This window comes from Tetrao urogallus (genome assembly GCF_951394365.1).
Source record: "Tetrao urogallus genome assembly, chromosome: 1".
In the NCBI taxonomy this organism is placed as follows: domain Eukaryota; kingdom Metazoa; phylum Chordata; class Aves; order Galliformes; family Phasianidae; genus Tetrao; species Tetrao urogallus.
In genome coordinates this window covers 159,467,737-159,483,500 of record NC_136813.1, presented here as the reverse complement: position 1 = coordinate 159,483,500, position 15,764 = coordinate 159,467,737, and the positions used below count along the sequence as shown (strand labels likewise).

The 15,764-nt window shown below is 43.5% G+C and overlaps 1 protein-coding gene across 2 annotated transcripts in view; it reads right to left on the bottom strand.

Annotated features, from left to right (window-relative positions):
• The window catches only part of GRIP1 (glutamate receptor interacting protein 1), a gene marked incomplete at both ends in the record, with an annotated part of 306,122 nt that extends 290,631 nt beyond the window's left edge, over positions 1-15,491 (bottom strand). For both annotated transcript variants that reach the window (XM_079548305.1, XM_079548298.1), the window contains one exon: positions 15,437-15,491. In XM_079548305.1, coding sequence (XP_079404431.1) covers positions 15,437-15,491 — 55 coding nt within the window. The remainder of the gene's footprint in view (positions 1-15,436) is intronic.
• Between the last annotated feature and the right edge of the window lie 273 nt (positions 15,492-15,764).

The following is a 15,764-nucleotide window of genomic DNA, read 5'->3' as shown; positions in this document are numbered from 1 at the left end:
AGCAAAGGCCGAGCAGTGGGTCCAGCACACCCCTCCATAAGGTGCACAGAACAGCAGTGACAAACAAAGGTGAGGGCACATCGAAGGGAATAACCTCTGGCTTGAGAACGGTCAGCAGATCATTCATCAGAATTACCAAATAACAGCTTGAATGCTTTCTTCACACAATACAGAATTACACACTGAATTTCATTCCCACACAAATCTGGACAGCAGACTACAGGCATTTATAGACACGACAAACACACTTATTGTTATAAAGTAATAAAATACTAGATGCTTCAAATAAAATTTCAGAAACTTCAGGGCAATCTTACAGAGGTCATTGCCTTGAAGCACCAAAAACAGATACGGTCACAGATATAGCAGGTCAGAAGGACTTTTGCCCGAATGAATATGGAAAGCAAAGTGTTTCAGTCAATGTTATTCTCTCTCTCCTCTCTTAAAATAAATAAATAAATAAATAAATAAATCTGTTGCAATAGCTGAAGATTGCTAAAGGAAATAAACAACATGTTCTTAAGCTGTTAAAGACAAGAAATGTATAAAGACATCAGGGTTAGTATGACACATGAAAATATGAAATACTACAGATGAACCGAGGTTTCAGCTAGGGCACTGCAAAAAAAAAAAAAAAAAAAAAAAAAAAAAAAAAAAAATTGGGGGGGGGTGATTTTTTTTTATTTTTTTTTTTTAAATACCTTTTGATCACTCTGAAAGTAACGCCTCCCATGGAAACTACAACAGATACAAAGAGCACTACTTGATAGAGCAAATTCTCAGCTACAAAACACTATTTTTCAACACAGTCACCAACATTAGCTGTGCAATTTCCACCAGTGATGAACAACAGCTCGTATGCAGCACTTGTAAACACTGGCACCACCAGCAGAGGTGCCCCACTGTCACCACTGCTGAAATGCACCACCTACTGCTCCCCTGTGCTCACATCCACCATTTGGTCTACAGAAATGTTCAGCGAGTGTCAATGGGTGCCATTTTTTCCACATGGAGAAAACTCAGAGCTATATCTTTGATTCATCCACACATCCACGTCAGACAGCTCTGTGTCAGAGCTCCCCTCTGCTGCCACCTGTCACAAGGAAACAATATGGAACAGGATGCTGGTGGGAAGGTTCAGCTTCTACTGCTGTACCACCAACAGCCACCTCTGACAGCACGAGCCAACATAATAAAATTGGAGGCAGTACTTCTGGAGCAGCCCTTGTAATACAGCTAAAAATTCTCAAATGTCAAAATATATATTGTGATGATGGTTATGCAGATGCTTCACAACAACAGCAGAAAAATGGTGGAACTGCAGGAGAAATAATTAAAGTTCTTTCAAACAATTTCACCCCGTGTGTTTTTGCTGATTCCCAGGTTTAAACAGCCTAATTTGAATTTTAGTGAATAAAAATTAGAAACACTTCTTCAAAACAAGTCATGTTCTGAATCTCAAACTGCATTTTTTAAGTCTATACTGTGTTTATAGAAGCAGATGAAGAAAACACCAGAGCTTTAAGTTGTGCTTTTCTCTTCTCAGTGACATTTTGTTGCTATTTCCAGGAACGGGCAAATATTAGCTCATATCTTTGCATACTGTAGCACAATTGCTATTCACTGTATAACTTTTTGCAACTTCACTTTTTCCCTTTTTTTCCTTGCCTTTTTTAATAAAACATGTTATGAAGAAACATTATTCAATCTGGAATTCTTACTTCTGCCAATTTAGTAAGGGTTCTGCCCGTTTGCCTATTTGTATTTTTCACTGAGCCTGCACTTTGCCTTGAAGATCCAAATTCTCCCCATAGCTTCCCTAATTCATATCAACCTTGAAATATCACAAAAAAATGATTAATTACATAGAAGTACATTCCAAAGTCAGCTTTAGATGGAAGCAGAATACAGTTGAACGCAGAGCTTCGTGTAAAAAAAATATTTGCTTTGCTTTGTTATACCAGATGATGCACAAAGCGTAAGGAAACCTGAAAGGTGGTCATGTGGAAAGAAGAGAGAAGCTATCCAGGTCAGAGAGAAAGTGAATAGCAAATGCTTTGCATTACACAGTACTGGGGAAGCAGCTGAGATAAGTACATCACCATCAATACAAGAGCCCCAAAAGTTCAGAAAGCTAAAGGTGCTGAGACAAACCTCAGAAAATGTCTGCAGCATAGTTCCACTCAACATACAACATAAACCTGACTGGCAACATCCACCACTCGCAGACAGGCTTGGTACTATTCTTCTGCACTTGTTGATGTTCCTTGCCATTCACACCTCAGTATAAATTCAAGAGATTTTTACATGAACAAAGAGAAAAAGGCTTCTCCACCTCTTCTGTGCACATGGACTCATAGACGACCAGCAACCACATTCTGCAATAGCAGATCATAAGCTTGATCTTGGAAGATCAAATAAGCAAAAGTGCTTTTGTTCTTGTCTGCATTTTATGCAGTACCTCGATTCAAGGGGAAAGATGACTTCATTATGAAAATAATAACTCACCCCCTCCTTGATTGGGCATTAATGTTCAAAAGATGTTCCTTGAGGAGTATTTTTTTTTTCAGGGAATCTTTCAACAAACACACTGAGATGAGCAGGGAAGTAGCAGACACACAAACAAATCTGCATATGCTTTAATGACTTACACACCAATAAGCCTCAGCATTGCAGTGTTGAAGTCTGTTTAGAGACAAATGTAAAAGAATGGTCTGTTATTGAGAATATTATTTGTCTAATTGACTTGAAAGTTACAGGAGCACTGGAAGAGGTTTAGTGTCATATTGCAAACAATGTTTTTACTCAGTTTTTTTTATTATTCAGCTTTCATCACATGTACTGCAGAAATGCAGAGTTTGCATTTGACATTGGCCATTGGCTCCTGAGGATGAGCACTTGGACTCGCAACCCTCGTGATGCATTTTATTCACACAAGCACATGTTTTTGCCCAGAACAAATGCCTTTTTTTCTCTAGTCATATTTCCTAATCAACTATCAATGACTAACCTTGTAGCATTTCTGTGTATAGAAACAACTACAGCTCGTGTAAGGGCTCTACTGACTTCAGGAACAAGGTATGGGAGAGTTCAAACTGCAAAACAAACATCTATTTATCTGCTGTGATGTTATAACATCCATCCCTCTGACTCAGTTTTCTTACAAAAAGCCCAACGCTCACCTTGCTGTAGTAGAGGAAGACTGAAGTTTATTAATGATGGCCAACACTGAAGCACACCAAAGAACATAAAGTTGTCTCTCTTGTGGACAGAGCAGAGAACATGAAGATTTATCTGGGAGCATTTTATTACTTCCTTTGAAAATGTAATATTTCCATTATTACTTAGATTTCCATAACACATCCCAGGTGGGAAAATAATTTCAAAGCAGTCAATATATTGAAAGTTCACAGAAATACAGAGACTGGAATGCAGAGACGAAGTAGAAAGGACCACCCAAAACCATATGTATTTTCCTACCTAAGAAGTAAGGTATGAAGCACAAAATAGCATCACTGCTATTCCTCCTCCAAACTTCTTTCAAGGACAATTCGAAGCAACAGCCCCACAGTATTTAAATCCTTCTTTCTCAAGAATTTACCCTTGTGTTCCTTTGGATGTTTTTGGAGTCTCACATTGGGATGAAATAACACAAAAATGGCAGCTGTCCCAAATGCCCTGAATGACATCAACAGAAAGTTCTTACCTATTTAAATCACAATACTATGCTATTCCTTGAATCGATTGTTTCTGCTTCAAGGGCTGCTGTACTTAAAAGGAAAAAAAAAACAAAACGTTGTGTTTTTTGGAATCCATGCTTGGAAAAAAGCATCCTTCACCATCTTCAACCTGCCAATGATTTTTCCTCCTCTTTTGGTACGTAACAGTCTTTTCTGTGATAATGAATCAGGCAACTCCAAAAACGCACTTGGATCTCAGAGCTGTTCTCATCAATAGCACATGCCACTTAGATGGCAGAGCTGCTGGCTCTGAGCACACCTTTTTGCCTATTACTTGTATTCACAATGAGACACCTTGCAGTGAATGGAAAACGTGTTTTTCCACCATGAAGAAAAGAGGAACGTATCTTACTGTTCAACGCATTTAACTTCACTTCCAACAAACATGAAAAATAAGCAAAGAAATACCACCAAAGAAATACATATTTTATATATTCAACAGGGAAAAAAAGACACTTTTGAATCAAAACATTATGACATTTATATTAGAAAAATTATGACATTTTATACCTCTTCTCTGGCTCTTTCTCCCACAAAAGAGATACTGGCATTAGTATCACAAGAATGATCTTTAATTAAACAAAATAAAGAGTTTCTTTTTATAATTAGCCTTTGATCCAGTTAAGCATATAACTTATGAGCCTAAATTTAAGCACTTTGACTTCAAAAGGATTATCCATTCTCAAGTTTCATACACTTAACTGGCAAAGGTTTCAGTGGCCTTGACTTAAAGATCTTTCTAAGATTGGCATCAAATGAATAGGTTCCATGTGCATCACCCATTCAAACAGTTAGAGCCCAGTAATTTCCCAACGTTGTGATCTGACCCAGAAAAACGTGTATGTTTAAGTACTTTGCTGGATGAAGGAGTTTGTGCGGAACAGATTACTGACTCAATCCTTCGATGTGCCTACTCTGATGATAAACATCTCTCTGACAAAATATCAGCTCATGACAAATTTTTGTTTTTCTTTTGGTCCTTGGCATGTATTTGGGGCAAAATACTATCACAAAGCACAGCTTCAGAACAATTTCAGGAACAGAACTGCACCTGCGCTCCTTCGACCATAGAGCGTGCCACAGAGGATGTATTTTAAATGCAATCAAAATGCGTATCTTTGACATTGCAAACCCTGAAATGCGTGTAGCTTTACAACCCCACGTACTGTAATTGCACAGAAACAATCAACAACACAATATAAAAAATTCACAGAACTGCATAAAACGCAGAGTTTGCAATTAGAACATTGAGAAGTTTCACATAAGTGCACTAAATGAAACTGCATGTAAGAACACAACAGCAACAACTAAAACAAGGAGTGATGGAAGAGGAAGGAAATGTCCAAACTCTCCTAACATACATTATGAGCTGGGAGAAGTATTAAGAAGAGTTTGCAGATGAGCTGGAACTCCATAAATCATCTGCAAGGATGTTTCCTATATTTAAGCCACTTTCCCAAGGAGGTCACCGTAAAACTCTAGGAGGTGCTTCTTTAAAATGTCTCCAATTACTTAACAAAAAAGAAATGTGAAAGGAGTACAAGTCACAGCTTGCCTATCGCTCTGCTCTTCCACAAAAGCAGAAAATACAGTACAGGGCCAGCAGCTGAACCTTCTTTTTCACTTGGTTTGAAAAATTTATATTGAATGGCAGAGGGTAATTCATCTGAAAATTAAGGCTCTTTTCATATTTAAGTGTTCTAAAAAGCATGAATCAGTTTGCACTAAATATTTAAACAAATAGAGGTGAACACATCTAAAATGCACCTAAGCAGAATGATGAGCTAATATAACATATAGCCTCCTGATGGGATTCTTGTTTGTTTTTGATGTTTTATTTCTTTAAACAAATGCAGGTATGGGTGCACACCTAAATTTGTGGACACACAGAACGTCCTCAGGCAGATGAGAAATTTCAAATAACATTAGGGTTAGTACATTCAAATAAGGCATAGAAAATAAGAGAGACTATAAGAAAAGCCAGAATCAGTACATCATTTTTCTCAGCATTAGTAATGACAGAAAACCCTGGGAACATTAAAACCAAATAATATTCAAATCAATAGAGTATGAAAGTTAAGTTACAAAATGTAATAGTTCAATAAGATCGCACACAAGAAAACTCACCAGCCATGTTTTAACACTGTGTGCTTCAAGTATGAGCAGGGGGTCGGTTTGGACTTTTTGCTACTAATAGCATCTCTGAGTCCAGTGAGTTATTGACTCACAAGAGCTACAACTATAAAGCTCCTGAATTAGCCTTGTCTCATCCATTGCATTCTTTCATGCCCACAGACCTCTCTCCCCTCTCCATACAGATGCACACACCCCAGCTCAAAGCATTTCATCAACTGCTTCACTTATAACACGCAAATCCTGCAAGTCTATCAGGCTCCTGCACATTTTGCAAACAGTCCTAGTAAGAGGTAAAGTTAAAAGCACTGCAAATTATCATTTCAGAATATGTTTCTGTGAGAGAGGAGATTTCTTTCATTGGATTTACCAAATCTATGACATACATAGAAACTCTCTACAACAAAACTTGGTTCAAGCCTATGTCACATGTACTGTTCATTTGGTTTGGAAAGCTTATTATCAGAAGAAAAATGGCTGAATAACTTATAGGCATATTCCTCACAAAATAGGAAGCTTTAACATCAGTTATTTTGAAAAGGCTCAATGCCCAAATCTCACACATTCAAAAACAGTAGGATGGTTACAAAAACACCAGAGACATAAAAATAAGAAAGAATAAAGCTGGCAGAAATATACGCAAACAAGGCCACATATTTTTGGGCAGTAGCTTTCCTTAACTTTTCAGAAGAGACCTTGGATTAATAAACGGCCTCTACTAGCAAACACAAGGGCTCCGTACATTTGCTGGCACAAGTAAATTAACCTCCAGAATACAGCAGCCTCATCCATGCGGCGGGCACTGAATCTCACTCCCCAGAGTATTCTCTGTGTGACTACCACTGTAGCTTCTGCCCAGCAGTTGTATAAATAACCCACTCCTATCTCAGAAACAACACAAACACTTCATTGTTTGTCATTGAACTTAAATTTTTTTGTCTGGGTAGCACAGTCATCTGTTAATTCCACTAGAGCCTTATCTCAGAACTAGGTCCCAATACTTCATAATGACGGGCACAAGCGAGGACAACAATCTGCCAGTTAGCAATGTTTTCAGAGATCAGTTTGGAGACTGCAAGGAATAGTAGGGAGCTTGATGCAATTCACTTATCAAAACCATCCTGGCCTAGATCGGATGCCAAGACACACCTCTGGCAGCTCTGATCTCATCGCTGATCTTTGGTGAATAGGAGCTAGCAGTGGTGAAAGACAAAAGCAATGCTGTAAGCTCATCTTTCCAACAGTACAAAGGACACTGTATTCAGACCACAAAGACGATAATCCAAATAGAAAAATACAATCTAAGAAGTCCACAGGTCTGTTACTCACATGTTAATAAAAGTTTTCCATGAGCCTTCCCATTAGCAAACCCTGAAACACTGCTGCTCTGAGCCACACGGTCACTGCACGCAGGGACCCAATGCACCTTCCTTCTTGCTGCCTACGTTACTCCACATGCATTGTCGACCACTGTAGAAGGATTTGCATTCAGGTAGTAGCTGTTGCTGGACTAGCTACTGTTATCCATTTGTTTGCTTGAAAAAGAAAAGAAACAACAAGAAAACCCACCACATTATTATGAGCATTCTCCTGCTGTGGAAGAGGCCAAACAAGCTTGGATTATGGAATACCAGGACTTCAATTCAGGCAACTGCAGAAAACCTGACATTATTTCTATCTTGCTTGCATAGAAACAAAAAGCTCATAAAGGGAAAACTTATCTCTGATTTCATACAATCACAGAATACCCCAAATTGGAAGGGACCCATAAGAATCATTTGGCTCACCTCATCACATGTTCCAGTCACCATTAAGTTCTTCCTCACCTTTTAAAATGTGTGTGCATTCACTTTAACTCACACTTCAGAGTATGGGGACAGAAAGATCCTCACTGTACATTCACCTAGCATGAAGTTTCATAAGGAAGAAAGCACTGCACTGCCTGGTGCAGCTCACTAACCCCAAAGTAAGACTTTTCTGCAGTCAATTAGGCTTTTTTAAGAGCCAAACTTCAATGAGACAACTCCCTAATGTCTGTGGGATCCCAATGTGTAAGGAGGTAAACTATTAAAATATTCTCTGCAGCTTTTCCTGCACAGTTGCAGAATCTTCACAGTGGTGATTTTCAGTGATAAGAAATGAAAGAACGTTGCTGCCCTGCACAAAACAGATGGAGGTTGTGCCCGTCCTTCTCAATTCCTGCAGTAATTTTCAAAGAAAATTTCCATGTGAAATATCATCAGTCTCCTTCATTTGAACGTCTCTTATAATATTTTAACAGCAAGCAAAGAATTTTGCTTCTGCAAATGCACACTGCATCTAACTTGTAATGCAGAATTAGCGAAAAAGCAGAAATAGCACCAAAAATGACTTTATAAAAAGCATTAGCTCATCAGCTTAATTCAGAGCCATAAAACCTGGCTGCCGCACTATAGGACAAGCCAGAACAGTTTGTGTTGCCCAGCTTCTCAGTACAGCTTGTGCCAATGGGAAGAGAAAGGAAAAAAAAAATCAGTAAGGTGACACAGTAATCAAGATTATTTGCATCCAACATAAATGGTACCAACATACTCCAACACAAATGAATTTCACAGGGCACTACACTCAACTTGCCAAACTTAAATATTGAGCAGGTGATCCCAACTGTCCCCACACAGAATGCTGGCACATCTCATTAGTCTGTTTTTGCATAGTCAGGACAGATGGTGCTCTGACATTTCAACAGACATAAATACAAATGACTTAGGTAGAACATTCAAACAACACTGGATTTCACAGGCATGATCATAAGACCCTGTGCTGACTCAGTGCACCCTTTGTTTTTTTGTTTTGTTTTGTTGTTTTTTTTTTTGTTTTTTTGTTTTTTTTTGTAGGCACTAGCAGGATTAAACAGAGATCAGATATGAGCAATTTGGGGAATGTGGACCATCAAGGCATGCCTACTACAGCCACGAGTAACACATTCTTGACTGTTCCTCGTGGAGAACCATGAGTATTGGTGGTGTAGCTCAATCAGTTCTGAATCGTATAAAAAACAAAAAACAGTGGAGCTAAGTAGGCATGTACTGAGATTCAAGGAAAGCTGTCTGCTTCTGCATTACTGAGGGAACATAAACTGTGCTTTTGGTTACACTTCCCTGTGAAGTATGAGTGCACAGGAAATTCTTTCATCAAGAAATTGTGTTTAGAGCCGATTCTCTTTACAGCTCTCAGACACCTGCAAAAGCAACCGTGCCCATTATCAGCAAATATTATTAGTGCTTCCAATTGTACATGTTGCTGTTCTTTGAGAGAAGCCGGAGTGTTTGCTGCCACATCAATAAATCATTACTCATTGCTAGCAAATTCCCAGACCAAATCTAATTCTCCATTTTTAATGAACATGAGCAAAAACTGTTTTGCTTTTGTAAAAAAAAAATAAAAAAAAGAAAGAAAAATGCAGCCAGTATATCACAGTATGTCACATATTTTTTTTCTGTATAGGGAAAAACCTGCTTATGATCCAGACACAGAAGATGGTCATCTCTCAGCACTCAGGAAAGACTGTGTCTTCATGAAGATTCTGAAAGTTTCTGAATTATTTTAACACTTCAGATCATAAAATGCTGTTAATGTGTCTGTGCAGATCACCAAATATATAAATGGTTGTTGCTTATTCTCCATTCCTTTCATACTAAAAGGACACAAGAGAGCAATCACTGCCTCTTTCTCATCCCTGTGGTCCCAGCTGGTTGAGAGAAGGAATGAAGAAAGTATCGCAGCGCCTGTGTCCCCTGCGTGCTGAGTGTCACCTTATCCTACTCAGCCAGAACAGTAAGTGACAGCAGGACAAGGGGAAATTGTTTGAAGATGAGGGAGGGAAGATTTGGGTTGGATGTCAGGGGGAAGTTCTTCATAGAGAGAGTGGTGAGGTGCTGGAACAGGCTGCCCAGAGGGGTTGTGGATGCCCCATCCCTGGAGGTGTTCAAGGCCAGGTTGGAAGGGGCCCTGGGCAGCCTGGTCTACTATTAAATGGGGAGGTTGGTGGCCCTGCATGTGGCAGGGGAGTTGGAGCTTCATGATCCTTGAGGACCCTTCCAACCCTGGCCATTCTGTGACTTTCCTCACTGTTCAGGCTATCAAGTGAAGAAAGACCAGCTGTGCAAGATTCATTTGACTTCTGATTTGATTCTCAGGAGGCATGTGACACATTGCGGTGGTCTGACCCTCGTGGGCTGATGAGCTCCACCACACCGCTCTCTCACTGCCCCTCCTCAAAGAACAGGGTGAGAAAACACCACAGAAGAGGGCTCAAGGGTTGAGACAAGGACAGGGACATCACTCACCAAGCACTGTCAGGAGGAAACAGGCTCAGCACAGGGAGATTAATGCAATTAGTTGCCTCTTAACAGCAGGATAGTGCACTGATAACTAAAAGCAAGCTAAAAACTTTCCCCCATCCATCCACCTCTTCTTCATCCTCCCCTCAAGCAGTGCAGAGGAACAGCGAGCACTGGCTGCAGTCAGCCCATAGCACACATCTGCCCCTCCTCCTCGGTCTCTCTACCCCTGCTCCACACGTCCCCCCTCTCACGGCACGCCGCCCTTCCCGAACCCATCCTGTGCGGGTTTCCCACGGGCCGCTGCTCTCCCAGCGCCGCTCCAGCACGGTTCCGTACCGCAGGGCCCGCCCTTCAGGCGCCGCCCCACGCTGCTCTCCACGTGCGGCAGCTCCCCGGCCTTCCGCCCCACCGCGGGCCCTTCCCCACGGGCTGTAGCCACGGCCGGACGCGCTGCGGCCTTCAGACCGCATCCACCGCTGCCCGCGGGCACCTCCGCGGCCGCTCGCTGGATCGGGATCGGCTCGGCGCGGCGCCCGCGGGCTGCGGGGCACGGCCCGCTCCTCAGTGCGCCTCTCCTGGGCCGCAGGCAGCTGCCTCTCCGCGCCCGAGGCGCCTCCTGCCCTCACCTCGGTGCCTGCGGGGCCGTGTCTCACATCTCTCTTCTCTCCCCCAGCTGCTGTTTCACAGCAGTTACTCCGTCCCTTCAGCCTGCTCTCTCGGCGCACACCCAGCGCAGCTCGGGGCTCAGCTCCAGCCGCGACGGGGTCGTGATGGAGCGGCTGGAGCTGCTCTGATCTGATGTGGGGCAGCCCCGCAGGCCATGGCTATCAAAACCTTCCCGCGTAAACCCAGTGCGCGCGTATGAGACAACAGATAAAGAAACACAGAAAGCCCTTGAGCAAGGTTTCCAGTCCCAACTTTCCCGACATCCCAAAGTTTACAAATCAGTCAACCGACTGCAAGTACCGGGTCTTCAGCTTGTTTTCTTCAGCTTCTGAGGTCCCACTTAGGCCGAAGAAGGATGAGATTCCTCTTACCCTATTAGGCCTCAGCTTACAGACAGCGAACAGCTATTCTTATCCTTTTGTGTTGAAATATAAGCTTTTTTTTCTTTTAACTTGTATCCAGAAAGAGCATGAAGCATATCCCCTGCTAAAGCAGCCTCATTTGATCGGATGTAAATTGCTAAGCCACAATAACACAATTAAGTCCAATAATGGGACTGTATCTCTCACTTATCTGAGAAAATGATTCTCTCCCAGATTAAAATAAGCAGACAAGCTCGCACAGCAGTGAGCTCAGAGAGAGATGTGCGCTGTCACAACATCTTCCATCAGAGCACACTGTCTTTGTATTTGAGGCAAGATTCACAAAGTAATGTGTATTCTTTAATCCTTGAGTGCAGGGTTTTAAAATGTTTCCTTTAAAACATTTCCTAAATTTCAACTTATTTCCTTGATGAAAAGAAATTAAGACGGATAAATGCATGAGCAGGAAATAAAAAATGTAGTCTTTCCTTCATCCTCAAAATAACCAGGCTACTGTACTGAGAACAGAAGCAGAACATCTATGGAAGGCATGCTAGATTTAAATAATAATAACCCGGTTTTATCATCAAGATCAAAGTATATACTTACATGCACTCTTATAATTAATAACCACGTACATTAAGGGATCCCAAGCAGCCCCTCAGTGAACACACAAAATATGCAAATCTTATTTTCCGTACTCCTGTCAAACTTGATCAGCTATAAGGTTGAATAAGGAGTTCCATAAAATACCTTCATATAACTTGACTGGAAGAGATAACGAGCAAAATTAACTCTGGGAACATTCTTCTCAAAGTATTTGCTCAGATGTCACCTCAAGGAGTGTTTTCAGTGGTTTATAACAGGATTAGATTGCCATCAAATAAAAATAAATCCTATTGTGCCATTTTTTGAGAGATGCAGAATATGGGGGTGGCACATGCCGTGCTGTTCTCCTTCACTTAGTGTATCAATTTTTGCCAAGCTGAATTAACAGTGTTGACCGCTTCTCTGTTACACCATTTTAGTACAACTGGCCAATTTCCATTAGCAAAATTCTTGTTTGGTCAAGCTTTTGGATAACCTCCATTTCAGTGCAGGACTTGAAGGAACTACAATGAAGGGCTGAGCAAAGGACTTTTTGAGGCAAGCACTCAACACAGAAGAAAAACTCTGAAGCAAGGAAGGAGCAAACAAGGATAGTGATATACTAAAATAACCCTGCTTAGAGCACGCCCAGCACGCCCATGCAGTGGTATCACTGTTTCCAATATCCTGACAGCTCTTCCCATAAAAATAATGAAATTTCACGTACATTTTATTCAGCAACATGCAACTGCAGCAGCGCCTGCGTCATGTTTCTGATGCACTAGGTGACACAGTAGCCATCTGAGATGTTCCCGAAGCAATACTGTGTTGCTTTGGATGGAGACAAAACATTGGTAGGAATGGAGCTTTCCATTCCACAGTGGCATGGGGATACACCTGACTCTGAGTTTTCCTCACAGCCCCCACAGCCGCTTTAGCAAACCCACCCACCTCTAAGCCCCACATCACAGTGCCCACCACATCCTCCTTCCCACAGCCAGGGACAGGGGCACAGGCGGCTCTATATAGAAACATATGCAGCAAGCACACCTCCCAAGACAGGGCTGAAGGAGAACAGTGAATTCTGAAGAAGTGTCTGGGGAAAGATGGTCAGTACAAATCAGTTGTGCCAACAGCCAACCTCTCCTTCCCTGTTCCCCACTTCCAGCACCCTCTCCTTTTCTGATTCCAACTTGCTGCTACAATATCTACAACTGCACTTGAAATTAAGGCTGCACACTAACATTGTTATAACAGAGAAAACCTAGGTGGACAGCAGATGCAACCAAGCTGAGACTGAAGAAGAGAGCCAGCTGAAGGCACATGGATGAACCAGGATTATTAAACTACTCACTAGTTTCCCACTTTTTTTCCCACCTCTTCCCTTTACCACACCGAGCTGACAGAGAGGTGCTGGGCTGTTACACAGCTGATGCACTGCCACTGTCCTACCGGCAACTGCAGGGTGCAACAGAGATGAGCTCCTTGCAGTGAAGAGAAACACTGCTTAAACAGCCAGGTTGCACGTACATCAATCCAAATAATGCATGAAGTGCTTCTTATACGTTACTGAACAAAAATATTCCATGTATGTATTATTATTCAATATCCACCAGAACCTGAGATAGATAAATGGATACTTCATATATAAGCACACTGGTGTATGGGATGTGGCATATTCTATAATGTAAGCTGTATTCGTTCTATATCCAATGCTGTTCCATATGTAAATCACAGAATATCGACAGATGGACTCGATGACTGTTTAAAACAACAGCACTGACATTCACAGAAGTCTCGATAGCACAACACACATCAAGTGCTCTGCAGAGCATTGGAATGGAAATATTTTCCAGAAACGGCAGAGGGGGATGTTAGCACAACTGGCTCTGAACCAGAATTTAACCGTATCTGTAATTGCCTTTTAACTCAATGCCATGCTAAACTTCTACATTAGCTAAAGATACACCTTCAATTCATTACTGCACTGGCCATTCTTCTGGCTAGTTTGAAAGCCTTTATTTCATCTACTCTTTATGCCCAAGGACAATTAAATTTGGTGCTGATTAACAATTTGGACCATTTCATATTTTTTTTAGTCTAAGGAAGAAGAGTTCTTGTAACTGAGCCCTGCTCAATTATTAGCTAAACTACAGCAATATGCAATGAAACATACTTCAGGAAGTAATCATTTACTTCAGGCACAGAAGAGCTCTTGTATTTGCACAGTAGAAACACAGCAATGAGAAGCATCACAGTGATAACGTTATTGTAATATAAATCTATCCACTTCCAAACTGAAAAGGAAGGATTAAATAAACATATTAACAGACAGGAACAGTTAACAGATTGGTGTTCTAATCAGCACTAGACCCATCAAAGCCTTGACCACCGCTTGCTTCCAGCAAAGACGAGCCTGCATGGCACAGCTCATGACACAACCTTTATGCAGAATGAAAGGAGAAAATCTTCCCCATTTCTGACGTATCCAGATTAGACCCTTTTTAAAGTTTCCCCATCTGTAAAAGCATCTGATACATTCTGACAACTGTCTTCTATCCTACTGCTGTGATTCCTTAGCTGCACAGACATTCCTGACATGAAGACATTCAACCTCACATTTCAGTAATGACTGCATTTTCTAAAGAGAGAGACAAAACACAGCTTCTCGCAGGCGAGATACCTGCTCCCACCTCACTTACTATTTTTATTACGTCATATGTTTGCCAGCAGCCGCCCCTTAAGGCAGGAATTACAGCAAGGAGCAGGGCACAGCTCCGAGGCAGTTCACCTCCAGCGCAGGAGCACACCACTTTCACAGAGCAAACCAAACCTCCTCTCTTTTTTTTGGTCAATTTCTATTCCAACAGGACAGCTTTCTCTTCAATAAGGCAACAGACAAAAAACAACTGTCCTACTTCACGGCTTCATGTGCTGCCATAGAACAGGGCACACAGAACATAGGATTTGAGGCAGGTGGAAGAGGACAGGCAGACCTGGAAGTTCCCAAACGTAGGTGCACCGGCTCTTTTCCCTCTGACTCAGACAGACCCTAAGGCAGTGCCGTGATAACCTCTGGTGGTAGAAGCCCTCTTTGCGGGGAGGACCGAGTCACCTTTTCTTTAGCTTACTCCGAACGGTGCCAAAGGAACACGCAGCCAGGGCTGGGAGACCCGAGGCTGCCCCTCGGTCGCCACCGGTCCGGGGGCGGCTCGGGGGACCCCCGCAGTCCCCGGGGATGCGCGAAAGGCACGGCCCCTTTCCCCGAAAGCAGAGGCGCTTCACGGGGGCGGGCGGGGGTCGCTGCCCCACGCCGGGAAGTTCCACGAAGTCGCTGAGGGTGCCGCAGGCTCCTCCGCGCGGCTCACCCAGGAGCCCGGCTCGGGGGCCGGCGGCGGACAAAAGTTAGTTGCCACCAGCAGAGCGGGGAGGCTCGGCGCGGCGCCCATCCAGCCCCGACCTCCCGCTGCCGCCGCCGCCCCTGCCGCCGCTCTCTTTCCGCCGCCGTCGAGCCCGTGGGAGGCGCGGGGCCGCCCATCCAGGCCGGGAGCGGGCACCGCCGGCACAGCGGCGGCAGCCCCCCGCCCGCCCTCCTCCCCTCTTCCCTCTCCCCGAAAACGCTCACCTCGCTCCTGCTCGGCTTGCAGGCAGATGGGGATGTTCTTCTTCCAGCCCGGCATGGCTCCGCGCGTGCTGCTCAGTGCGGCGGGGCGCTCATGGCAGGGCGCGGCGGCGACCCGCGCTGGGCGGCGGGAGGCGGGGGGAAGCGGGGCTCGGGCGGGCAGCGCGGAGGGGCGGCGGCCTCGCGGGGGGAGGGGAGGCGGCGGAGCCTGAGGGACGCCGAGCGGGGCGGGCTCCCCCCGGTTCAGCCGGGGACAGGCGAGGGGCGAGCGGAGGAAGGATTGCGGGAGGGGGAGGCGCGGAGGGACGCCGGCCCCGGCGGCCGGCTGCGC